Source organism: Montipora capricornis, chromosome 6 (genome assembly GCF_036669925.1).
Source record: "Montipora capricornis isolate CH-2021 chromosome 6, ASM3666992v2, whole genome shotgun sequence".
Lineage (NCBI taxonomy): Eukaryota > Metazoa > Cnidaria > Anthozoa > Scleractinia > Acroporidae > Montipora > Montipora capricornis.
The window spans coordinates 27,327,144-27,354,643 of NC_090888.1; the positions used below are offsets into that span (position 1 = coordinate 27,327,144).

The 27,500-nt window shown below is 42.0% G+C and overlaps 3 protein-coding genes across 3 annotated transcripts in view; all 3 read left to right on the forward strand.

Moving 5' to 3' along the window:
- Positions 1 to 7,749, forward strand: part of LOC138051887 (fibroblast growth factor receptor 3-like) — a 51,786-nt gene extending 44,037 nt beyond the window's left edge. Inside the window, exons 8-15 of the mRNA XM_068898181.1 lie at positions 958 to 1,068; positions 1,618 to 1,808; positions 2,742 to 2,864; positions 3,669 to 3,739; positions 4,092 to 4,132; positions 6,057 to 6,153; positions 6,557 to 6,656; positions 6,906 to 7,749. Coding sequence (XP_068754282.1) covers positions 958 to 1,068; positions 1,618 to 1,808; positions 2,742 to 2,864; positions 3,669 to 3,739; positions 4,092 to 4,132; positions 6,057 to 6,153; positions 6,557 to 6,656; positions 6,906 to 6,980 — 809 coding nt within the window. The 3' untranslated portion in view covers positions 6,981 to 7,749. The remainder of the gene's footprint in view (positions 1 to 957; positions 1,069 to 1,617; positions 1,809 to 2,741; positions 2,865 to 3,668; positions 3,740 to 4,091; positions 4,133 to 6,056; positions 6,154 to 6,556; positions 6,657 to 6,905) is intronic.
- The window catches only part of LOC138051886 (ephrin type-A receptor 4-like), a 172,213-nt gene that overhangs the window by 103,710 nt on the left and 41,003 nt on the right, over positions 1 to 27,500 (forward strand). The window lies entirely within an intron of this gene.
- Positions 26,610 to 27,500, forward strand: part of LOC138050964 (ephrin type-A receptor 4-like) — a 15,413-nt gene continuing 14,522 nt past the window's right edge. The window contains exon 1 of the mRNA XM_068897185.1: positions 26,610 to 26,968. The gene's annotated coding sequence lies outside the window, so the exon portion shown is untranslated. The remainder of the gene's footprint in view (positions 26,969 to 27,500) is intronic.

Consider the following 27,500-nt stretch of genomic DNA (forward strand, 5'->3'; position numbering starts at 1 on the left):
GCAAATACCCATCTCAATCTGACTCTCTCTCTCTCTCTCTCTCTCTCTCTCTCTCTCTCTCTCTCTCTCTCTCTCTCTCTCTCTCTCTCTCTCTCTCTCTCTCTCTCTCTCTCTCTCTCTCTCTCTCTCTCTCTCTGTGTGTGTGAGTAAAAATTGCACTCTTAATAAGGTCACATCCATAACGGATTCGAGCCCGAGTCACATGAAAAGCTCTCCCTACTTTGCCTAACCAATTCCCTTTTAAAGGGACACTACTACTGTCACGCTCTTTTGTGTAAAATGCTCAAATTTCAATAAAACAACCAAACTAGTCACTCTGATTTTTAATAACTTTGGCTCTAATGCACAGACTATCTTTACTTGCTTTCGGCACAGAATGTGTAAGAAAGTGTTGTTCGCAAACTTGAAAACGTTGGAGGAACGATTTCAAGTCAGTTTTCTGCATGTTGCAACTCGTATAAAGTTCACTTAAATCGTCTAAAAGAATGCAGAGAGGATTTCAAATTTGTCTAGGTGATGAAAGATGACGTTTATTGATTAACGACCACAAATCCTTACTAACGCCATGATAGTATCCCTTAAAGTACACCGAGCTACAGCGGTAAGCCTACCATTTTTAAACCTTATTTCGCTATTCGTAATTTTGAATCTTTTTTTTTCCAGCCGTCAGTGACTCACCAATAGACTAGGCTATAACTGATTTAGTTTCCTGTGATTATTTGTACACCTTTTCGGTTCGCCTCTAGTGTTGTTTTCAAATGAATTTCCCTGTCCAGACACAACTGACTGAGATACGCACAACAAGTATAACTGGTACGAGGTTGAATGACTATTTTAAATTCGAACACACTGAACCAAATCGAGGTGTTGATTCAACGAGTTGCTTAAGACTCTTGCCTCTTTTAAGAAAACAAAGAAAAAAACTAACAGAATACATTTACTTTTGGTAATTTCTAGATTCCGCTCCTTACTCAGACAAGAAAGGCTTGTTGTCAGAACTAGAAGTGATGAAGACCCTGAAGCCTCATCCCAATGTCATAAGGCTAATGGGCTGTGTGACTGAATCAGGTAGGGTGGTTATTAAAGAGCTATCTTTATCTAGTGCTAACGCCCAGATGAATTACATGGGAATAAAGATGTTACGTGTATAAAATGGCACTCTTATAGATATCTCTTTTGAAATAAAAGTTCTACACGGCCAACGTGAGGAAAAAAAAAATCCACTCTTCTCCTTCTTATTTCTCATAAACTGATAACCAAGGCCGGGAGGAAAAACCCGGCCATATCATGGTTATTGACAATGATTGAGTCAAGTGCTTCAACATAAACAAGCAAGCATTGTGAAACATGCTTCACCGTATTTTTTCGTGGCTATCCTCGCATACGTATGTTTCTTTCTTCCCCCCCCCCCCCCAAATTTCGGTACAGGCAACTCTGCAAACATCGCGTTTGAAGTCCCACTAGCATTCAAAAACTGCCACAGACATCAGGCACTTGATGAAACTATGAAACATACGAAATCTGTAAGGCTCCTCGGTCGAGGGGAAGCAGAGAAACTTGGCAATGCGGCTATGCAAACAACGATAACATACAATGAAAAAACAATCTCCTTTGCAGAACCGCTGCTGGTGTTGATCGAATATGTTCCTTATGGGGACCTCTTGGGTTACTTGAGGAAGAGCCGTGGTATGAAAGACACTTACTATAAAGATCCGGACATCAAACCCCAAACTAGTCTGACTTCACAACAGCTTATAAAGTTTGCATGGCAAATCGCTGATGGAATGAAATTCCTTTCTTCAAGTTCTGTAAGTTAGGTGATCTGTTGAAATGGTTTACAGCTCCAGTAATGTCTACATGTCTTAACACTTACACAAGAAAAATCATTCACATGACTTTACGTTACGTTACATTATTCACTTGAAAAGTTCACAGCTCTAGTGAAGTGTCATAGAACATAAGCATTGTTCGTGCTAAGGCTCACTTTGTCCGGTTCTTTCGACCTCAAACCCATTTTTAAATGTTACATGGTACACGCCTATGGATTCTTGTCTTCATCATAAAACCCAAACACCATTGAAAAAACGAGTTGAGTGATGCTATCTGCGTGCTTTGAGTGTGTTGTGAAAAAATGTCAAAAGATTAGAACACAAGATCCTTGTTTTCAAAGCCAAAAAATGCTCTGCTGCCTTTCAAATTATAGAATTTTAAGGACATTCACATTTCCAACAGTGATTTCTTTTACTTATATCTCTCCCAAAGTTAGGGAATAAGGCACTCCAGGCTTGAGCCTACGATCCAATCAAAAACCAGTACCTGGTTAGTGGTCAACTTTAAAGCTTTAAGCTTGAGCCCACGATATGGTCACGTTATACTGGTCAGTATATACCTTTTTGGCAGGTGTCAATTGACCATAACACGGATTGCCAATATCAAAGATGTTCCCGCCAAAAAATGCAGGTTGCAACAAAGAGTTTCACTTGGCATACATGGAGGGCTGAACGTAAGGTCGTACGTTCTTACTGTCGTAAGGTGACCAAAACCAAATTTCCTCACTCAAATGGTTACCATTTTTTCTTACTCATAGTGCTCCGCGCGTGGCTTCGGCGTGCGGAGCTCCGCTGATAACACCAACCTTAACTTGTATTTTGGAGTGACGTCGATCGTCATTACCGTAGACATATTGGAGTTTTTTAAATCACGACATCAACAACTCTTCCTTAATTCCTGTCCTTCCATAGATAATTCATAGAGATCTTGCTGCTCGTAATGTGCTGATCGGGGAAAGAGAAACTTGTAAAGTGTCAGATTTTGGAATGGCCAGGGATGTGCAACAAGAAAATATTTATAAAAGATCAAATAAGGTATTGTGCAGTCCACTCAGCGGAAATCCTTGCCTTTCTAGCAGGCTATCTACTAAGGCTAAGAAAAGTGCATGGCGCAGCTACCACAAGCTTGAAAAAATAATCAGCTTTTGCCAGTCAATATATTGAGCGATTGGATTACCATGCTCATGGTAACTTTGAGTGCTTTCGTCGATTTTAATGTATGACACAAGAGGATAATGAATGATTCATTATGAATTAATGTCTACACCAGACACTGTGTCTAGACTAATTTCTAAACTTGGAACGAGACCTCTCCTTCTCGCACCTCTTTTGTCCATTTCGCCTCACAATCCACGAGATTTAGCATCGTGTTCAATGCGAACGGCTAAAATTTGCGCTTTGCCAAAAATTAAACAAATGTTGGATTTCCAGCTCATTTCCTGCCTGTTAACTACAGATACCACGTAACCTCAGAGAGAGAGAGAGAGAGAGAGAGAGACGAGGTCGCAAAACAGAAGTTCGATGAGTGTCAGTAATTAAAGCTCTTGGGTTCAACTATTTTTCATGAAAGGATTGTTAAAATGAAGTTCTGGATACGGAGTCAATAATCAAGTTCCTTCATTGGAATCAGAGGCGGCAATAATAAGAGAGGAGGCATATAGTTATCGGTTTAGGGAATATTCTATCGTACACGGAACTTCACATGTTAAGGTAGAAGACATTTTGAGAGATTTTGCATCGCGTTTAATTGAAACGTCAAACAGCAGGCTGTTGCTTGTCATGAAAGCATGGAAATTCATTCTCAAACGAGTAAATTTTATCCTTTCTTATCTACCCTAGGGCCGTCTGCCTGTAAAGTGGACTGCATATGAAGCTTTGATGTATGGAACTTACACAACCCAGAGTGATGTGTTAGTTGACTGTCTTACCTTACAAGTGAAAAAAAAAAGATTAGAACCAACTAAGATTTCCAAGTCAGAAAGATTTGCAAGACATGGAAAAGTCTCAGCTCCGTCTGAAGCTGGCCGAATCCCAGGATCGTGATGATCGTGATGCCGGGATCTCAGCTAAGCGGGATGGCCTGCTAACATGTATTTGCAAACTTGATATTGGTGTTTTCCCAGGCGTCCCCTTAATTAATTATGTGGACAAGGAAACCACCTAATGAAGAACTTGGATTTTGCTTACATTTTTTGTTGTATGGCATTGTGTATTTTGCTTAGCTTTTTATCATATTACCTTTTGTCATCATTTCTCCCGTAGATGGAGCTATGGCATTGTCCTTTATGAAATATTCACAATTGGTAAGTTTTCCTTCTTTCACAAAGTCATGCCATTAAAAAAATATAGTCTTCAAAACTGCATCTGGACAATACCAAGTACAAACAACAAGATTGTGTAATCTGCTGAAAGGTTTTTTAACTATGGGGGTATAAAGGGCTTTCTCGGTAGAATAATGAACCTTGGAGAAATGGTTAGGATAATAGAGACCTTAAGATACACGTATTCCGGAAAAAGGAACTGGTAGTGTACCCGCATGCGTAAAATGCGTAGCCATTTTCATTAAGATACCTGTAGAACGCGCGGGGATTGGTAACAATTGTCTACAAAGACGGCGGCTGCCACGGCACATTAATCTACTTTGCTTAAATTTAAATTTGGCAAAAATATCTCAACAGACTTGCAATAACATTGCCAAGGAGTCATACAATTCACATTTGCACTTAAAACGTCAAAAAGACGTACTCGTTTCTCCATCATGCCTTCTCTGTAGCTACTCGTAATTCTTCTACGGGTTAACTGGTGTCTATGGGTGCTTTCCATTATGCCTGACCATCAGGTCCGAGACCAGTAGAACTAACCAAGGAAAAAAGGAACGACGAATCTCATCAAAAGTCAATTTCCAACCGGACCGAAGCGTTCCATTTACGTTTCGACCGAAATTTCCGTTACATAACAGTGAAATGCGAATGGAAATGAGAATTTTTGTAATTGGAATGGCACGTTTTGGTCGGACCAATCCGACCGGTCAAAGAGGACCGCCTCCAGAAGTGGTCCAAATTATTCCGGTCGGACCGAACCATTTGACTTCAACCCGAAATTTCCGGAAATTTTGGCTGAATGGAAAGCACCCTATTTTGCCGGTAAAATCTGGTCTCAGGTTGAATCCGTTTTTACCTGGGTTACATTGGTGATCTTCATTTTACCTAGGTTAAATACGCACTCAGATGAATTGAAGAACGTTTTGGGGCCTAAATTAAGCCCAGAGAAAAATTAGGGTCAGGTTAGGATTAGTTTTGGTTATTACTGACATGGATAAAGCGGATTTCAATTGAGTGTCGAAAGTAATTAGATAATTACTTTGGTTTATGATTACTTCACTCAGTGATTGGCTTAAAGTTCTCGCGCCACTTTTTCAACCAATCAGAAGTGAAACCAAAACCAATCGTGGCTCGGGCGTGCACAATTTCCCGCGCTTTGTGTCGGGTACGTGTAATTACTTCGAGTTTTGATTGGTTTACTGGATTGTCTCCTTCCCTTTTGATTGGCCAAAGTAATTACTTTGGTTTCGGTTTTACGACACTCGATTGAAACTCGCTCTATCAATTGACTTATAATAGAAAAGTAAATAATGAAAAGAACTGTGTTAGGTTGAGAACGTTCGTCCTTGTAGTGTAGTGAGGAAAACACCGGACTATGGATCTTGGAGGGTCCGAGTTAAAGTTAAAGTTATTTGTTCTCTTACTATGTTATAATGTTTAGACTGAATGGAAACGTGAATGAATACAGAAACCGGTAAGATGATAATAAACAAGAAGATGTGTTGAGATGCGCAAGACAGAGCTTGAGGGAAGGTGTGTTTTTAATGCTTTTTTTGGGGGGGGGGGGAGTGGTGGGGTGGGGATTGACTAGGTGGAGTGCATATTCAACTTAGGTAAAATGAGGATCATCAATTTAACCTAGGTAAAAGCGGATTTTAGCGGCAACATCTGCCCTGGGAAAACGGCCTGATTGATGACGTCATCGCAAAATGAAAAAAAGAAAAAAAAAGAAAACATGACGTTGCCCGTACACCGATTTCGGGGTATCTTAAGGTCTCTAATTTTTAGAAGGGCTTTTTACTCTAGACTAAATGAAGGTTATGTTCTTGGGAGGAAACAAACCCCATTCGAACATAATGAGTGAAGATTAGGAAATACTTTACTGAGGACATTCCTCTCCTTTCAGGTGGGTCGCCGTATCCAAAGATAGATCGGATGAACATTGTGGATTTCCTTCAGCAGGGACATAGAATGCCCAAACCACAGCATGTGGATGACGAATTGTAATTAAGCTCACGATTTAAGCACAATTCTCATTTGAATGAGAAATAATTATAATAATCCGTTACTAAGCAAAGACGAAAGGCGCGATCCTTGGACATTTACCGATTAATCAAAAGCAACCTTGCCTGAAAAAAAACCCTTGATATTTTGAAGAACTACTTCACGGTTGCCATTTGTTTATCTCCCGAAGATGAGAAATTAAGAGATTGAGCATAGAAGAATACTTTCCCAAGTGGTTTTACGGAGTAACACCAGTATATGAATACCAAACGCAAGTCAAGAACAAATTGCGTGAGCAAGGCCTCTTTTTAATTTTCATTAGTTTCATTTACTGATTAGATGTATTACATGTAGAGTTAGTATTTATTTCTGTTTTTTTTTTTCATACTCTAATTCTGGAAGGTACAAAATTATGAGGATGTGCTGGGAAGAAGACCCTAATGCCAGGCCGACATTCCACAACTTAAAGGACACGCTCAAAAATATGGAAAGGCACCATAAGGTTTGGCTTTGAGCTATTTGTTACTGTAAAGTTGTCAACGAGAGAAAGGGAAACGAGAATGATTCAGTATACAAATGTTCACCAAAGCGTATAAAGACTCTCTCTTTTAGTTTTTGCAGCTCGTTTACTGCAAAAGACAAACATGAGGCTGCGTTTTGTAATGACTTCAGATATTACTTTGTTCAGTGTGCTCTTATGATGAAAAGAAAACAGCAAAGCAACATTCTTTTTATTTCTGTCTCTTTCCAGAGGATGATCAACATGGCCATGTACGATGAAACACGGCCGTATGCAAATGTAAACGTGGAGGACTTGGCTACATAGAAGTGTTGATTAATTAAGCTTAAGCTGAGAATGTTAGTTATTTTATACGGTTGGTTCATGGCTCCGATTTGCTTTAGTTACAAAAACAAGAATGATTCTTCTTAAAGTCGGTTTACCTGCGCATGCTTCCCGATGAGTTATGTTAAGTAGGACCCACAGAATGGAACACGGGTAACGTATGTTAAAGGCCGGTACCTCTATTGACTGTTCTACGGCATTCATCCTTATCTGTTACTTTAAGATCAAAATATCAGTAAAAAAATAGTAGCATTTTACGTCATACAGCGCAGCAAGGGAGCAATATATATAGAGGGAAACAGTGGCTGCCGATAGGGCTGCACTGTCTTGCAAGAACCTTAAAGAATTTCTTAAATGTATTTTTTACCTATCTTTTGGTCTTAGAATTGTTAAGTTTTAATCTGCATTAATAGTTTTCTAAACGAAGGTATCATCAAAGCAAGCAGCTCCAAGATCTCCTCATGCTTTTTTATACAATAGTGGCCACGCTGTGAAGATCTGTCTTTATGCCCTTTTATGTCATAAAATTGTAAGGTGAGAGGGAGTTAAGAATAGATCTGGAACAAAAAGGGCACCGAGTATTTCAGTTGGCATGAATTCGCTAAAAGAGAAATCAGGGTAGCTCAGCTCCCAGGATAAGATGCAAGGATAACACTGAAGAGTAAATAAAAGGGTATCCAGTATCGATTTCGCGTATACATACAGCTTTAATAAATTCCTTGTTTGCATACCCATTGAGCTTACTGAAGAAGTACGGGATCTTCCCGCATTGGGTGTGGTTTAAATTTAAGCCACCTGTCTGTTAGAGACAATTGATTAAATTGTCCAGATATGTGCGAGGATTACTTTTCCCTTTGTCTATAATCCACACTTCAAATATTTGACAATTATTGGGCGAGGTTGAGTAAAATATCGTAATTTGTCAGTGGCGAGCAGATCAATTAATTGCCGAAACACTGACAAATTACTACGATATTTTGCGATAACGAGTTCGATTAATTGTTTTATCATTCCATCACCGAATTTGTTTTTCACAATTTCCAACAATAAATTCACTGTCTGAAAGCTCAGGAAAGCAAACTGCCATTTTCACACAAGAGCGTGGTTTCAATTACGCATAAGCGGAATATTATTTGCTGCAGAACACTTACTTGTAGGCAGTTATTTGCAGGCCACGTGGTGGGCTCTCGGCCAATGAAAAGGAAGGAAAAATACATCGAATGATAAATATAGTGGAACTCGGTTGATACGGACGCCAAGCGGGCATGCCGTCTTTTCCGTATTATCCAGGTGTTCGTATTGAGCGGGCTCTCAGAAAAAAATGTCCCGAACACATGTTTTAACTATATACAAGACTACAGAAAACATTTCCACACACGACAAGGTCGTCAAAGAGGAAGAAGGCTAAAAGCAATGACTGCAGCAAAAAACCAATGAAGTGAAACTGTAATAGGAGGCAGAAAACTTTATTGAAGAACAAAAGTACAAGTGTCAATACCGGAAGAAAGACAAACTGAGCAAAATCAAACATGTCACGCTATAGCTTTGTCATTATTTGAACAGGGTACAATGTCTACGATTAGCACATAATTGTGACAATGACAGTAGACAGTGCGCTCATAACCAGTGTCCGTAAAGTGGGGTTGACGATATATGAGAGTTTGTGACTCGGGACACAGAAAATTGTCCGCTGTTCGTATTAACCAGGTAAATTTTGGAGAAAGTATATGATCTTTTCCTCACGGCAAACGAAACTGTCAAGTGGATATAAATGCTGCACTGGGCGTTCAATGACTGATTTGGGAGTGCGTACCTTTGCTCCTCGGACAACTCCAACTCGGACAGTTATCAAGTAGATCACCACTCCCAACTTCCACTGAGCACGATTCTTCTCATCGGATTTGATGATAACCACATCCCCTTCCGCTGGATGGGTACTGTCACCCTTGTGCTTTAGGCGGTGTCTCTCCCGGAGCCCCCTCAGGTATTCTTTGGTCCAGCGGGACCACACTACATCTTTACACTTGTCCAAGTACTTTGCACGCTTTCGGAGGTCATAGTCTTGGATGTGATTTGGCTCCAAGTCTTGCAGTGCGTTCGGTTGCATGTGCAGCAGAGAACTTGGTAAGTAAGGATAGGCAGCTCGATGGCATCCTCCACATAATCTAGTGGCCTGTTGTTAAGGGGAACTTCCACATCTAGCAGCACTTCTTGGAGTTCTTTCCACGACAGCAATCCATTCCCGATAGACTTGTACAGGGATCCTTTAACCAATCCGATCAACTGGCCGCCACCAGGGCGTACGACTGAGATTTAATTTCCACTCGATCCCTTGCTGCGCGAGGAACCCATACATTCTCTCATCTTTTATTACTTGCTCAATCCATTTGGATGCACTGACGAATGTTTTGCCATTGTCGGAGTAGATCCGCTGCGATCTCCCACGTCGGGCAATGAAGCACTTCAAGCTTCTGATGAACTCGGTGGTCTCAAGGGTTGACACAAGGTCTACATTTACGGCACGTGTAAGGCTGCAGGCATACACTAGCATATATGCCTTTCCTTCCGTTTTCGGATTCTTTCGGTACTTCAGTGGTCCCGCAAAGTCCACTCCAATGACTTGGAAGGGTTTTTGGCCCACTGTGCGATCCCTTGGAAGGTTCCCTGGTGGAGGAGAGGTATAGGCCTGCGCCCTGAACCGCCGACATCCATGGCAACCTTTTACGATCTTTTTAGTTAACCTTCTCAGCGGTGGCACCCAGTGGTAGTCTCGCACTTTTGCCATCGTGCTCCCAACTCCCCTGTGCAGCACTGCCACATGGGCCTGGGCCACCAACTTCTCTGTGTACCGTTGTCCATCTGGTAGGAATATCGGGTAGTGGCCTTGAACTCTGCCACGGCATTCCAGTACTCCATCTCTGTTTGGCTGTAGGTTCAGCTGCAGTTTGTCTTCTTGGTATCGCCCATCTGCAGTAGCTCGTTCCTGAACTCGCTTCACCCAAAAGAGCTCTACTTTCTTTGTTTCGTTTGCAGTTAGCGGTCCCCCCAGCCTCTTGGTCTTCGTGGCGCGAGAATTCTGGTGAATCGAAAAATCCATGCGGTCACTCGGATTGCTTTCCACTGGCTGAACTTCTCAAGGATGTCATCCAACTCACCTGTCGCCGCTACTGCTACTGCTAGCATGTCTCGTTTTGCTTTAGTTTCTGCCAATGATTCTTGTGTGGCATTCGTCACTATGTCAGGGGGCCAGCATGCTTTGTCTAACAACCACTCTGGTCCGTTTCACTACAAGGCATGGTTGGTCACGTCTCCGCTACGGCTTCCGACATCAGCTGGATTGTCTGACGTTCTCACGTGATGCCACACTACATCAGAATGCGCTTGAATCTTCTGAACTCTGTTGCTCACAAACTGCTTGTACTCTCCTGGACATCTTATCCAATGCAGGGCAACGGTGCTATCGAGCCAACAGTACTTCACGGTTACGGGAAGGCCTTCTGAAGCTTCACTCACATTTGACAGGAGATTTACTGCCGTATGGCCAGATACCAACTCTAACCGAGGTATGGTTAATCTCTTCTTCGCTAATCTTGCCCTTGAAGCAACTAGCCCTTGGTTGACACCATTCTCTTGCACCACTATAGTATACACGGCAGCAGACACACCTTTTCCATTAGTATCCCCGAAGGCGTGTAACTCAATGGCTTGGATCTCTTCTTGATGTGCTGCTAATGATCGGGTACGGTAACATGGCTTGGAAGTTTCTCCTCCCAGCGGACTTAATTTTGCATCAGGTTGCTTGGTAGTTTAGCATCCCAGGCTAGTTTCGCATCACAGATATCACAGTACAGGAATTTGCCACCCAGTGTGATTGGTGACACTAGCCCCAGTGGATCGTATATCTTGGCCACTTTACTGAGAATCCCTCGCTTTGTTGGCTCGGTGCTCTCTGATGGGAAGTTAACGCTGATGGTATCACTCTCTTTGTTCCACTGCAGACCGAATAGAGAAGCTCCCTCCTTTCTTAAGGTACCTAACTGCTCCTTCGTATATGTATCCTCTTCTGAGACTGGTACCGAACATGCTGTCTCCAATTCCTTCCTGTTTGAGTGCCACTTGTGCAACTCAAATGTCCCTTTAGCAAATATCTCCACTGTTGCTGACTTAATTGTTTCTGCTTTTGCCTGAGTGGGCCCTCCACGGATGAGATCATCTACATAATAGCTTTTTTCAATTTCACTGACAATCTCTGGGTACTTCTCTCTGCAGCTTTCTAAGAGATTTTGTACGACTCCCCCGAGGAGAAATGGTGGGCAGGTGAGGCCAAAGAGGGCTCTGGTGAACCTTAGTGTTTCTACTGTCTGGCTGTTCAGATCTTTTAACCAATGGAATCTTAGAGTGTCACGGTCCTCTTCTCGGATTCTGACTTGGAGAAAGGCTTGTTTGATATCTCCTGCAATTGCAACGGGGTGGAAACGAGCACGGACCAAAACATTCCACAACTGATTCTGTAGGGGAGGCCCAGGATTTAAACATTCATTCAACGAAGGTGCTCCAGAGTTTGCGTGAGCGGATGCATCGTAAACGACACGAAGCTTAGTGCTTTCTGCTGATTCACGCACTACTGGCTTGTGTGGGATGTAGAACTCCCGACTCCCAGTCACAGGTCCAGAGACTCTTTCAACTATGCCGGCCTCGAACTATCCTGGATGACTTGATCATACTGGTCAATTGTTCCTTGGCGGCGTAATTTTCTCACAAAGTTCCCTAACCGTCGAAGACTTCCTACTTTGTTGCTGGGAAGGGGAGGATGGTTGCCTCTCCATGGAAGCCCCGTGTCATACCATCCTTCTGCATCCTGTGGCAACTGCTCTTTGAACTCTGCGTAAACTTCAGCTTGGTCACCAGTGGACGAATCAGCCAGGCCCAGTACATCTAGCTTGCACAAGTTGTCATAGTCTACGTGAGAGGTCTGTGTGAAGAACATTGGAGATAAATCCACTTCCTTCCCAGGAGACATTATGGTCCAACCGAGCTTGGTCTTCTCTCCTATAGGCTCACCTAGTTCTCCAACACGGGGTGCAGTTTCGGTTTTGATTTTCGCATAATCACTGGCATTTTCCAACAGTATTAAAGCGGATGTCCGTAGAGCGGAGTTCCACTGTATTAGTTTTAAAAAAAGCTGCTTTTTTTACCAGTAATTCCACATTGTTCAACAATGCCCCGCGTCCTTCATTGTCGCCAAAAAAAGAAAAGTCGTTCTAGAGTGCTTTTCTGCTCTATTGTCAATTATCAGAACTTTATTACACAGGGCGCGTTCTTGCTCGTCTGAAATTTGAATTTGTGACGGAGCAGCATCATTCTCTCCCCTTTGGCCTGGTCTTACCGCCCACAAAGTGATTGACATCCATCCGAACTCAGTTAGTTTCGCAAAATGAAAAAAAAAGAGCGGTCCAGGGTCGCGTGTGACTGATAACCGGCTGTAATGCCAACGCCAATAACCCGTTTTGGAAAGCTTACGGGCAAGTGGATTCTCAGTAAAACTTCATAGCTCAGACTGATGAACTTGCTGCTCGAGCGAAGAAGTGTGTTGCGGGGTAATTTTCAAACCTGCTACCTTGATGACTGAAATATTGACAAAGAGATACGAGGAGAATGCACCATGTTATTTTGTGAGCAAGGTCCAACGGTCCTGCAGGAGAAAATAACTTCGTATTGGGCGGTACCGTTCTTTACAAAGAAAAGAAAAATTATACCCAACGTAAACATTATCATACCTTGTAATAGGGGAAATCAGGAGCCCGTCAACGTGGCGAAAAAGCTAAAAGAGGTTCTCATAATATTCCCGTAGGACTCCACTTAATTAATGTAGAAAACAAACAAAAATCAAGAAAATGGTATTTTATTTATGAATCTAAAAAAAAAACAATATCAATTCGGTCTTCTCTGTCTATATTACTGCAAGATACACCTATTAACAATGTAAACAAGAGCAATTTGTCCTGGCCGTTCGTAAATAGGCCTTTTGCAACAAACGATCACATGGTACAAAAGCCGCCATGCTGGCAAGCTCATTATTATTCCCCCACTGGGTCATTAAAACAAAGAGACCTGAACCAGTCAAGCTTGACTTGACTTTGTTTTAATGCCCCAGTGCGGGAGTAATAATGAGCCTTGCCCTCCAGCATGGCGGATTTTGCACCATGAGATCGTTTGTTGCAAAAGGCCTATTCCTTTAACAGACTTAACTATTAGAGGGTAACGTGAAGTTCTAGTTTTCTACCCGTATGAACCATGTGAGCGTTAGCCCTACTAATGGAAATGGGCCCACACAAGGACAGAGAAAAACTCTGACCAGGGTGGGAATTGAACCCACGGCCTTCGAGTTAGATCACCGCTGCTCTACCGACTGAGCTACATGGTTCATATTGGTAGAAAACTAGCACTTCACGTTACCCTCTAATAGTTAATTCATTTAATAGGTAGGCTGAAGTCAATCTCTAGAGACACAGATAACAATGACGTAATGCCCAATGGGCCTTACGCGGGACGACATCAGACTAGCTAATTTCACCACCTTTGACACGTCATAGAGAATGTGATTCGCAGTATAGGGCAGTACAGGGGAGCAGGGATGGCGAAGAGGTGAGAGCACTCCCACCAATGTGGCCCAGGTTCGATTCCCGGACCCGACGCCATAACTGGGTTGAATTTGTGTTGATTCTCTTCTCTGCTTCGAGGGTTTTTCTCCGGGTTCTCTGGTTTTCCCCCCTCAGCAAAAACCAGCATACAGCTGATTCCAGCTGGCTGTAAGCTGTGCCCCAAGGTCACACATGGACCGTATAGGGGCGCCATTGTATGCTTTCGGTCCGACCTTGTTGAGCTAGCTGCGTCGTTGCTGTACCTTGCGACGGCGATTATCCACGCATAAGGGCTATTGGTAGTGAACAAACAAAAGGAGCTCATAAGAGATTTTTTTTTTTTGTGCACCAACATGGCGGTGATGACGTAACGTGAAAACCACCTATACTGCGAAGCATTTTCTCTACGACGTGTCAAAAGCATAGGCAGAGCATCAACGTTGCACAAAGTTCATTCAATAAAAGACTGGTTGAATCAGATCATAGTTAATATAGGGGGATGGTTATGAACCTCGACATGTTTCGTTGTTTTATGTTTTTGCTTGCTGTTTTGGCCCCGACCATGCTCAAACCACACCCTTTTTCTAAAAGAGGTCAAAAAATTTTCGATTAATTTATTCACAACTAAGAATTGTTTGAAAGAAAGCTTGTTGTCCATTTTTTGCTTCATTATTGAAAGAAATGGTTCTTCATGCAGTGAATCGAACGGTTTGATCAACGAGTATCCCAGATAAGAGTAGGGTCTCAAGTCAATAACCCGATAAAGGAGGCTTCCCGACCCGAAAGATGACGTCTAAATATTCAGTTAAATATTACAACAAAATTAAAAAAAACGAAAGACGGAAGTTACTTGGCTAAAAAGTACGTTGTTCAACTCTGAAATAACATTCTTCCTTGTAGTTCATTCAATGTAAACAAAAACCTTGACACAAGGTGATCACGTGCACCCTGCACCTTGCCTAGCACGTGATTAACGTCTTTCTTTTGACAGAACATCATGACCTTCCCCTTGATTCATAGAAGTCAGAGACTGCAGAGGCAGTGTGGCCTAGTGGTTAGGGCGCTTGCCTTGAGATCGCGAGATCCCGGGTTCAAGACCCGCTCTGACCACTCGCTGAATTTGTTCCTAGTAGTCCCTGGTTTAACTTCTCAGCTGCACTTGTAAATAGCCAACTGGTTTGCCTCCGGCCAGCTGGGATTCGTAACAGTTGTTGTGTTCTGTTGTTTCGTTGATTGTTTCATTGGCCCTGAAAAGCCCCTATGGGGAGCGGTCAATTAAGTATGTATTGAATTGTATTGTATTGTATCGATTGTCATTAATTTTTCGCTGAGAATTCGAAATTCAGAGTTTTATTTAAAATCTATTTAATTTTTTTTTGTCTGTCTACTATTTGGTTCAAACGTAAAACCAAAAAAAATTGACCTGACATCAGATTACACTGAAAAGAAGAGGAATTATGAAGCGGAAACAGCATGTTCAGTCCTCCCTTAGTGTGTGGAATAAACGTTTGCTTAACGCGACTACAAGACATGCATGACCTGCAGGAAAACGTCCGTCAGAGCAATTTGCAGTTAGTTTTTTTGCAGACTATTTAACTTAAAGAAGAAACGAGTGAGTTTTACTCAAGAGCGTATTTTGTAATCTTTGAACTGATGATCTTATTACCAAAGCTAACAAAGTAAAACACCTGCACAGGCCCGCAAATGATCCCGGCCTGGAAATGATCCCTCCACCTCAAATGATCCCCAAATGCTCTTAATAAATAATCACCAAAAAATCAGGAATAGTATGGACTCCATGAAAAGTTGCCGGATCAATGAGGAACCTACAAAATTCTCTGACATAAAGCAAAAATAAAAGCCGGTAAACATCCTGTACCAAATAGCCAAATTAGCATGAATATTTTTGGGCAAAAAATAAAGAAAATGAAAAGGAAAGGTAACATTTATGATGCTTACCCTACACTGTGGTAGTGCACAAAACTTTAACGTGTAATTATAAGTTTCGGAGCTCGAGATTATGACACCTTTGAGATTTATATTCTCTCACGTCAAAATACATTATCGTTCACAGTTCGTTCTTGCTTTATGATTTCAAAACTCTGTTTTTAGAAATTTTAGATACGATACTAAACTTTTAAAACGAAATTAAAATTTTTCCTTTTATTGAATTTTTCTTAAAATTTCCTTTAATTAAGCGCGACATTCACAAACTTGTTCTTGAATTTGTGGATTCACATGCACATGGAAATTTCTTTAATGCGCGAGAACAAAGCTAAAAATAGTGTCTGGCAAAAGCGATATTGGAGAGAACATAGCTCATTATTCAGACGAGATTTTTTGGGGAACATGGCGCGGTTAAATTCAATTGCTGTTTGCACCTATGCTTGTATTTGTTTCGTATCCCAGTATTTACGGTGTAGCTACAGGGGATAATGACAAATCTGAAAAGGAAGAAAAGGCTGAAAAGAAAACAGAAGTTAGGCTGAATTATTTTGCTGCTCATTTTCAGGGGAAGGTCTGTTCCGGGTTGACTGGTGTTTTTTTTTGTTGTTGTTGTTGTTTTTGGTAGTGATATTTAAAAAAAAAAATGAGGAGCCCATGACTAGGAGCGAACAATAGCCCTACATGGGTCGGTACGTTTCGCTGACCCCCAGTCCATGGACTACCCAAATGGACTACCCTAAAAATACTATTTCGATTGAGTACTGTTGATCCATGTGTAAGCAGCATCTCAAGTAGTGCTTACTTGAGCCTCAATGCAACACCCATTTTAAACAGCATTGCTCAACAGTATTTAAGTCCAAGCACCCCGCTTCATGCTACAGAAACCGGAGATAAGCGCCGGCCTGATGAGCCTTCTGGCTCGTAAGCGGAGACTTTTTACCCATTTTAATGAGGTTAGCTTTCGATTATTGTTGTGATGGCCGATTACTTCATGCAAGCTAACCTTTCCAAAATGGGTGCTTAGACTTAAATACTGTTGAACAATGCTTTTTAAAATGGGTGTTGGGGCTTAAGTAAGCACTATTTGAGATGCTGCTTACACATAGATCAACAGTACTCATTCGAAATAGTATTTTTAGAGTAGTAGTCCATTTGGATTGTCCATGGACTGATGTTCAGCGAAATGGTACCAACCCGCTCTACATTCCTGTCACGGCGTTTTCACAGACCAATTTATTTTTAGATTGAATTTCCTGCGAATGAGACTCCCAAAGGAGCCCTATGACCAATCACAAGAAACTAACTTGACGTCATAGTGTCACCGAACTGGAACGGACTCTGTTTTCTACGGAAAAAAGTATAGTCTAAAAATAGATCGGTCTGTAAAAGTACCGTGTCATAGGATTAATATGGGAGTTGTTCACCCCTACTCATGGGTTCCTGGTGTCTCACCATAGGTCATTTTCGAAACATCAAATATTCAACTTGATAGCGAGGAAGTGAGGACATAAACAATAGAAACACGTTGGAATAAGGTAAAGTCTGCTACGAGCCTAGAAGGCCCATCAGGCCGGCGCTTATCTCCGGTTTCTGTAGCATGAAGCCACTAGGAGTATTTCTACTCCCCCCTGGATGGTATGCCAGTCCATCGCAGGGTTACCCCCAACATTAAATTCTCCGGTACCCATTTATACACCTGGGTGGAGAGAGGCACTGTGAAAGAAAGGTGTCAAGCCCAAGAAGACAACACAATGACCCCGGCCAGGACCCAAACCCGGACCACTGGTTCCGGAGTCGAGCGCACTAACCATGAGGCCACCGTTGCTCCCACAACACGTTGGAATGAATGTGAAAAACATTCCAATATTATCCACTTTCCTTTGTCTTTTTCCTCAAAACCTCTCTTTCAAGCTGAATTTTAATATACCGAAAAAGGCTTATTCCTTTACATTTTACGCGTCGCAATCGTGCTGTTGCACTGAGCTGCTGCAATGTAGGTTATAAAGTTGTAAAATTTACATGTCAAGCGTTTTAATTTAAAGACTGCTGCGTTATAAGGAAAAAAACTGTCAAGTTTAAATCCTCTCTCTAAATTTTTCAATCCATTCCATTCTTAATTACTGATGAAGCAACCATTTCCGGTCCGGGATCACTTTGGGGTCCAATTTGTGGATCATTTCTGGTCCAGGGATCATTTGCAGTCTAATTTGAGGATCAATTCTTGTGCAGGGATCCTGTATAGGCCGGGATCATTTGCGGGCCTGTACAGACCTCAAAACGGAACAGGACATTACAAAATAATTTAACGTGTGAGCCAAAGGGCCACTCCTGACAATACGTCTAAGTGACCCCTCAAATGGTCTAAATGACCCCCCAATCGGAAAAATTAACTGAAACGCTGCAGTTCATTACCATCCAACTCCCTGCCTTCTGCTTTTGTGTAACACGTACCACAGGCAACCCAGTTTACGCTCATAGAGCGTCTACAATAGTTTGTTTTTGAAATTGCACGGAACTCTGGGTTTGTTCGTTTGTGCTGTCATGGCAAATAATCCTTTTTTCGGATTTTTTAGCCTGCGAACGCAGAGGTGTTTTGGGGGAAGAGAAACGACCGCCGGGAATACGTCTGCGTTAGCAGGCTAGAATCCATTGAACCGAGATCACAAATCCGTTTTTGGATTTTCCCACAAAAACGCAGACTGTTTTCTCACGCGTGACTGGCTTATTACTCGAAACACAATATTTCGTGCAACTGCGTTGACGGTTTTCGGATTTTCTTTCAGCTCTAGGCTAGGATGTGTGTATCAGTCAAGGCATTCAACAGACAAATAACGATTACAATGGCAGCTTTTGAATAACTGAAACCAAGATAAACTAATATAAATGCCAGGACTCGAGTTAGGACTCAAATTCAACTCATTCTCTACCTCAAATTATCTACTATAGTTACTTATTATAATTAGTAAGTAAAACTGTCAGAACGATCTGTGTTCATAATTCTAAAAGAAGAGGGGTTAAAACAGATCTAAAAAACGTTAAAAAACTAAATTTTCAAAAGGCTTTTTCTAGAGTCGTTGCATTCGTTCCTCGACAAGAACTCTGTCAACGAAAGGGCACAATTCTCCAGGGTGTAAGCATCACTGGTGTCCTCCCTTAAGAGAAGCGAACAATGACACCTTTTTCTATATATTTGCATTCCGTATCTTGCTGAGTACATTTCTCTGAAGAAGGTCGCAGAAGGCGGCTGAAAACTTAGTTTTTTAACTTTTTTTAGATCTCTTTTAACCCTTCTTCTTTTAGAGTTACTTAGTAATTTGCCCTGAATTTAGTGTTATCGTTAATTTAGACCACCACGCAACACCTTTTGGTCCCGTAACGCTGTTATAGCAGGGGAGTGGGTTGTGAGGCTTGGCTCTCACAACCTCTCGAAATGCTCCCAATGGCGAGCCACTCTAAGAGCCTCTGTCAGATAAGTCCAACGTCTGGCCTCCGCGCGGCGGAACTGGCACCACCGACAGGAGAAGGGGCGAAGGCGAAGCCACTGGCGCCTTAAAACCAATTGCCCAGGGTAGATGGGGCTCTTAGCCTGTGAAGGCAGCCAATCTAGGGGAAGGTAAATCCTTATTTCAAACTTCCGCTGCCTTGCAGCTATACCTGATCTGAAGGCTACCGGAGTAAACCTCGAGGAGCCCCTAAGGCGAATGTCAGGTTCTCAGCACTTTCTTCCGGCAGCTTCTGCAATGGAACTAGCCCCAAGTTTTATTGGTTCTTCCTTTCCCTTGGACCCAAACAGTTACTGCGAGAGGGGGACAATGTCGATGGGCAGCCCAGCTTCGCCTTATCTTCCCGCCCAGGCCTTAGCGCAAATTGGAGATTGGACTCCAGCGGTGTCGCAAGACTCCACACGTCACGAGACAGCAGTGGAGTAAAGCAGGGCTGTGTCCTTGCTCCAAATCGCCAACAATGCTATTGTCTTTGGCGACATGTACTTGCAGTGCTGAAATTCTCAAGACCGGGCATCAGAGATTAGCAAGTTGAGAACTGATGGACTGTGATTGGTTAACAGTTTCTAGCTCTGTTGCTCCGCCGGATATGAGACGGTGTCAATCAAAATCTTAGATGTGTGAAGTTGATCTCAAGTCGGTGTCAATCGAAATTATAGATGCGCAAAGTCATATAAAAAATTTAACAATGCCATCTTAATTTACAGCCGTGTACTTGCACCGAATAAGCAGCTCTCGACATCATCGCAAGCTCTAATAACTCTTCAAAACTTAGAAAACACGGTTTTTAAGCGGTGCTGACAACCGAGTGGCTTGCGTTCTAACCTGTTTTACAAAGCAGTTAACACAATTTTTATTTTTACAAGGCGGTAAGAGCACGAAGTAAGTACTGTCTCATGCTCTACAGCGAGTTGAACCCCCTTGGGAGTATCCGCTTGGTTTTGATCGATTGTTCGGTTTTGCTTTTCATGCTTACGCTCTTTACAGCACTCACTTTGTTTAGTTTATGCGTAAGGATATTAAAAAATTTTTATTTCGACTTTTCATTAAGAAAGAGTAAAGATAAAACAAGAGAAAACCAGAAGACAACTCCTTTTGTGATTACAAAAGATCAATGAAGGTTAGTCGATCCGTGACTGACCCAAAATAGTAATCCCACTGGGAACAAGTTTCCTTTGCAACAACGAATATTCAAATTTGGATCCCTTTTCTGACATCAAAAAGTAAGTGCATATTACAATCCATTCAGTTAATTCGTTACGATCAGCATGCCGAAGCGTGTTAGGAACCCGCCTGGCTTTTACGCCTCGTTATTCGATGACTTTCGAGATCTAGCCGGACCGCAGTTCAAAATATCGACCAAATGCAAAGCCCACTGGTTACCTTTCGTATCTTTTTCACGATGTAACCAACTCTGCTATTCACGGAGATACCAACACAGACCGATGAAGATGTCGACAACTTGTACCCAATCATTAAGCAAATTGTCTTGAAGGGCAGCGAATTTTTTTGGGGGGTCTCCGTTAAGTTTCGGCAGCTGCCAAAGCGCCTCACCATTTATTTGCAAGTGGAACATTGGGTTGCATTCACTCCTCGACGGTGTAGACATGTGCAGGAATGTAGGTTGATCGGGGATTCTACGAACTCTGAAAAGACCTCCCGGTCAATATTCTGCATTTCTTTCAAAGAAGACATTTCAAAACGAAGAGGAAGTAGAGAGAAGCACAGAGAAGCGTAGAGAAGCGTCTTTTCTCATCAAAAGTGATCCGATCGGTGCGGTAAACTTTAGAGTTACCCTCATCAGTAGATGCTCATGCATTACAAGATTTAGAATTTTATCGTTAACTCATCGGGGTCATGTTTATTTGGAGCGATTGCAGAATAAAATTTTACGAGAGTGCTTAGGCCTAATCACTGAAACGAGCGCTTAGGCGTAATCAGTAAACGAGTGCTTCCTTCTTCACATGATCTCGTGAAAAGAGTAGTTTACCGAACCGCAAAGTGAGTCTAAAATTTTACGAGAGTGCTTAGGCCTAATAACTGAAACGAGCGCTTGGGCATAATCAGTAAATGAGTGCTTTCTTCTTCACACAATCTCGTAAAAAGTGTAGTTGACCGAACCGCAAGATGAAAGCTAAGGTGCGATGGCAGAATACCCGGTTAAGGAACAGAGTTGTTTATATGAATATCATTTTCTCTACCATGCCACTGCGGGACTGCGGTGGCAGTTTTTTAAGTAAGACATTGAGTTGGCCGGGTATTCTGCAATCTAGCCATGTTTATTAAAGGCACTTAACGGGTGTTCATAATGTCACTGAAGCGTGCGCTAAAAGCAGCAAACTGTAAACGGCCACGATCGTGGAAATACATAAAGTTCATTTTAAAAAAGTCACACCTCGCTGGGTCGCACTACCTTTCAATAGCTCTTTAATGTGACGAGTGCAGCATTGTTTTTGAGGGTGGGACTATGAATTAATTACAACACTCGCGGGAAGTTTAAAATTAGCCAACTCAAACCCCGTGGGAAATTTGTAAGGGCAAATTTGCATTTAATCTCTGAGGTTCGGGGATTGGTTGAAGGAAAGGCTAAAAAAATACTACTTCTACTGATCGGAATTCCGCGAAAATTCGGCAGGACCATCTTAGAGTATCAAAGAAAAAAAGCCATATGAATACTCATTTCCTCACCCCTTATTTTTCGAAAATTGCTCTCTGAAATTGTCCCAGCCATACAAACAAAGTGCCGAAATAGCTACTTTTGAGACCAAAAAAAATAATACTTCTAACTGAACCACCGACGTAAAAACAGTCACATTTTTTTATTAACTTCTTTACAACAAAGTAAAGGTAAAAAACAAAAGCCATGTGAATACTTGATTGTAAACTGAATAGTTATTCCGTAATAGAACAATTTTCAAGCGGTTCTCCCGCCTTTCGGCCGACTTGCTTTATTGTTTTCTGTACATTTCCTCAATTAGCTTTCGAAGTTAGCACTGCAAAGCGAGAAAAAGTCCCGGATGTGTCGCGGCAATGTGGGCGATGTTTCTTTTCGATGCTGCTCCAGTATGCCTTTGTAGACTGCTTGTACACTACATCTTATCTACAAAGCCTTGATTCAGTCACATTTTGACTGTTGCAATGTTGTTTGGGGAAGCTGTGGCGTAAAACTAGGAGACAAACTTCAAAAACTCCAAAATTGTGTAGCGCGAGCTCTAACTTTCTCAAGCTATGATGCAGATGCATCGCATCTATTTCAAAATTTAAACTGGAAAAACCTTGGTACTCAGCGTGATATCCCAAAAGCCTTAATGGTTTTCAAATCTCTTAATGGCCTTGCTCCTGAGTACCTAAGTTCGAAATTTATTGCTCGGTCTCACACTACTTCATACACTCTTCAAGATTCTGTAAACAAGTTTGCTATTCCACAGCCACGCACAAATTATCTCCGTAATAGTTTTCGCTAAAGTGGTGCTGTTCTGTGGAATAGTCTTCCTGAAACAAAAAGGCAAGCAGAGTCTCTACGTAATTTTAAGTCTCTTTTACACAGTTATTATAATAGCAAGTAAGACACGCCATTCATGGAAAACAGGCTTTTTGCTTTGTATGTACTAAATTGAATAATTTTAACACTGTAATTTAGTTGAACAATGTAACTCAGGTTTTTTATTTTTCATGCCTGAAATTTTTTTTTTAAACCGTGTATAAATAAAGATTGATTGATTGATTGATTAAAGGTGTGTTCAGACGGCAAACTCTTCAACATTCCCAAACTCCGCGCCAAAACCAAAGCTTACGTGGTGCTCATACGGGAGCTGCTGTTTGCAGATGACGCTGCTTTAACATACCACAGCGAGGAGGGCCTCCAACATCTCGTAGACAAGCTGCCCCACGCCTGCAAGGAGTTTGGGCTAACGATCAGCCTCAATAAGACCAACATCCTAGCACAAGGTGCTGAGTCCCTCCCAGTCATCACCATCGACAACACGAAGTTGGAGTTTGTGGACACCTTTACCTACTTGGGCTCCGCCGTGTCAAGCTCGACTTTGCTCGATGCTGAGATCATCTTCAGGATCGCCAAAGCAGCTGCTGTCATGGCCAAACTCAACAAGCGAGTGTGGGTCAATGACCTGTTGAGCGAAAGGACCAACATGTGCGTCTACCAAGCTTGTGTCCTGTCCACTCTCTTTTATGGCATCGAGTCGTGGACGACCTAGACCAGACACGAGTGGCGATTAAATGAATTCCACCTTCGCTGCCTTCGGTGCCTGCTGCACACCTGTTGGCAGGACAGAGTCACCAACACCGAGGTCCTGGCGCGCGCTGGCTCACTGAGCATGCCATCACTACTCATTCATCAACTCCTTCGATGCCTCGGCCGTGCACATCGCATGGAGCCTGACCGCATAGCAAGAGAAATCCTTTATGGATCGAGAACTGCGGGAGGGAGTCCGTCGCGTGGGTCGACCGCTGCTGTGCTACAAGGACGTCATTAAGCGACACCAGTGCATGGGGGGACATCGCCAAACACCGTGATACATTTCGGCAAAGTGTCAAAGCAGGGGTTTCAAAGGCGGAAGCGAACGCTAGAGTCCAGCTAAATGCAAGCGAGCGGCGAGGAAAGAACGCGCAGCCTCTGCGCGCGATTCCACAAGGCACGTCTGCGCCACTGCCACTCCAAGATCGGGCTACACAGTCATACAAGATCCTGCCCAAATCCCCAGCGCTAACCATCGCCTCTTCGAGACAAGGATGCCACTACAGACCACCGGCAATATTAAACACTTCAAAAGGTCGGTTACGAAACTTCACGACAAAGCTAAATATTTTAAAAATCAAAGCTTAGTCCCAATTAATCTAGCTTAGGCCTTATTACTCTTCAGCAGAGATATTCTTTCGGTGAGTTAAATAAATTCCTTTTTTTTAAGGAAGCGGCATCTTGACCTGGCTCTAGTCCTAGCTCGAGTCCTAACTCTAGTCCTAACTCGAGTCCCAGCTCAAGTCCTGACTCGGGATTTAAGTATCCTCACTGAACCCACGATCATGCAAATACGAACAAACTTAATTCGGCACAAGTTGAAATATCGAAGAGCTGCGGCATCCAGTTGGCAGGACCACAAACACATCCTCACGTTTGATGAAATTCCTGAACAAATTTCAATTCTAATGATCTCCGAAAATCCAGAATTTTTTTGTGTGGTGTCGCGGCTTCGCCGCTCATAGCATGGAAACAAGTTCTTTCGTTAAAAATGGCGCGCAGTCGAATTATAGGGGTTTGTACGGTGCGTTTAAAGGGATACCTATTTCTGCTCTCCTTTTTCGTAAAAGACAAGTGTTTCTTCTCTTTTCTATTAATCTTTATTTCCTCCCCCGCTCATTTTTTCCTGCAGCTCACTTTTTCTTTCTCCGCTCACTCAATTTTTTTTTTTTTTTCGCTGCTCACTTTTTTTCGCTGCTCAAATTTTTTTGGGTGTCTTGAAAAGAAAGACCCTTAAATTCCTAAAGACCTTAAGACTCGAAAACGAAAAAAGTAACCCAAAACCCTCAATTTGGCTAACCCTAGGCTTAAAACCCAACTCTAGGCCTAATTAGGCCTAGGGTTAGCCAAATTGTGGATTTTGGGTTACTTCCTTCGTTTTCGAGTCTTAGGTTCTTATAGGTTTTAGGGGTGTTAGTTTTCAAGACACACCTTTTTTTCCCTCTGCTCACCATTTTTTATGGCTCTTCGAAAAAAGTGAGTGGTAAATTAAACAATTAAATTGAGCGACAGAAAAAATGAGCGGCGGAAAATATGAGCAGCAAAAAAAGTGGACAGCGAAACTTGAAAAAAAGTACAGCGGAAAAACAATGGGCGGCGAAAAAAAAAATGAGTGGTTGAACAGAAAGAAGCGGCGGACAAAATCAAGATTAAAAAAATTAGAGAAGAGATACTTGTCTGAAATGGGGTATGGTTTTTTCACTCAAGTCTTGAATTGGGTATAGTTTTTAGAAGACGCTTGTTCTTCATAGGAAATAGGGTAGGGGAAATCGCAGATTTTGGTCTGAAATAGGGTAAGAGTTTCAGGAAGTGGGCCGCACACCCCACCCAATTTTTCCCGAAGTACTTCTCCCCCTCCCTGGGTTTCAGGGATTCAAAAGTGAATGCAACAATCCTTACTGATCTTAGGTCAGTCTCCCAAAGGTATCACTTTCGCTCGGGCAACTTACAACAGAGATCCCAACTTACATTTTTCCCAAATTTAGATGGCGTGAAACGACTTAATTATTGAAAACCCAAAAAATTGACAATAACAATCTCCTGAGACCTTACCAAAGCAAAACGTTAAAGAAAGCAAACAAAATAGGCGTCGTGAGGGACTTTACAACCTGTTACAATTCCGTGTCCAAGTACACTAAATGAAAAATCCCCTTAAAATTCCTTATGCATTACAGTACTCAACGTCATCTGCCAACACTACACATCAATAATACTAGTTACTTTGTATATTCTAACGTCAAGTCAATATCTGTTACTACACATCACCATCCGTTATTCTACGTTACTATTCGTTACTATTCCTCACTAGTCGTTAATACACATCACTACCCGTCGGGAAAAAAGCGCCCTAGGGACGAGGTTGGGGACTTAAAATTTCTCTTCTCTTTTGCTTCAAAATTACTCAAGCTTACTAAACTTAGTATGAACCCACCTATTAGGAGGGTTCATACTAAGCTTAGTAAGTATACCTCAAGCATACTTGAGGCGTACTTCAGATGTGAACGGGTCTAATTTCAGCGTAAGTAGGCAACTTTGTAGCCTTGGAAACGCGTGTTCTTCAAAGCCGCCAAAGTACCCTTTCAAGTTACGTTCAACCAGGCTTACTAGTTTACTTACGCTTTATCAAAACAAGATCAGGAAATTGAAACATCAATCAAACTGTGATGAAATATCTCGTTTGCATCTGGCGGGAAATTGAAGACACGCACATCTCACTCGATTGCTTACTTCAGGGCCGAGGTTTACGAACAAAGAAAAGAGCATGGAAATCTCAAACTTTTATCAACGTAGGCCTTACTTCCGCTTACTTCCGCTTACTTCCTTTGTGATGAGAAAGTGGTACAATTGCTAAAATAGCAAAGCTCTCTGTCGTTGCAGTAAAAAAATCATGAGAAAAAAAAGGTAAGCAAGTTTTTGAGGTTGCATGATGTACCTTGTGGTTGTTTTGTGCATGGAGTAGTTAAAATCCTGATCACGCCATATGAAAGCGTGCGAAATTTTACCTTGTATCTTGATTGACAACCCCGATTGCTTCAAGCATACTTTGAATTCTAATGTGGACGCTTATCACGGTAAGGGAGTTCATGCTCTCAAGTGTACTGTTATCTTGGAATTTTCACTGATAGTCCAGTCGGTTGTAGTCTGCGAACTTAACGCAGACGTATTTCTGGCGGAAAGAAGTTATTTTGTCTAGATTTCTTTTAGTTCGAGTGGTGGTAAGGCCTATTGCGCAAAGTTCGCAGGTATGGTTTCACCTAGGAATTAATGTTATTAAATAGTTTGATCGTCTGGGTATATTATGAATTGACTTAGATGACTTTCGCTCTGGTTTTCGAAAACAGTCACACAGACACCGAAAACAGTCTTGCGTGAACAGGAAACAATGCTTCAACTAGGCGAGGCCGCTGTGTCAGCAAAACCAGCGGTTTGCACGTACGAGTTCCGGTTTTGCGCAGTTTCCCTTCTATCGAAAGGTATAAATCTCAAAGTATCGGAAGTGCGATTTTCAGCAATCGTTTTGGGATGGAAAAGTGTAAATAAGACGAATTTTCTCTTTCTCCGACATGAACCCTTGTAAATGGATTTTTATTGCCGTCCTAGCAGCGACAGTGGCAGGAGACACCGGTGAGAACGTACAAAATATGGGTTTGACATTCGTTGATAAACCTAAGCTTATCATATTTCAACTTTCTAACTTTAGGCATATAGATCTTTGTCAAGTTCATTGCATGCAAAGGACCGAGTTTCCTTAAGTTCTTCTTAAACAGGCTTTTTCACCGCACGATCAGCAAGATTCGAGTTCGATTCTAAAGAAGCGTTCGATGCAGCAAATAAGCTTAAATATTACATGTTATTGTCCTAAGCTCGTACACGTTCTCTTATCTTTCAATACCTCCTGCTGTTTAGTTTTGCCGTTTTACGACTTTTTTGCTGATCAACTTTGGATTTTAGTTCTTTAAAGTAAAAAAACGGCCGAACGTTTTTTATTTACTGAAATTTATGGTGAGGTCATACGGCCGTATAGTAGGTGATAGTTTGACAATTTTGACACCTATTTAAGCTTATATCAGCTAAATTTTTTAAATTGCTTTCAGTATTTGTTTTGCATGTACATGTACATTTATTTCAAAGAATCATAGATATTATGTCTATGAAT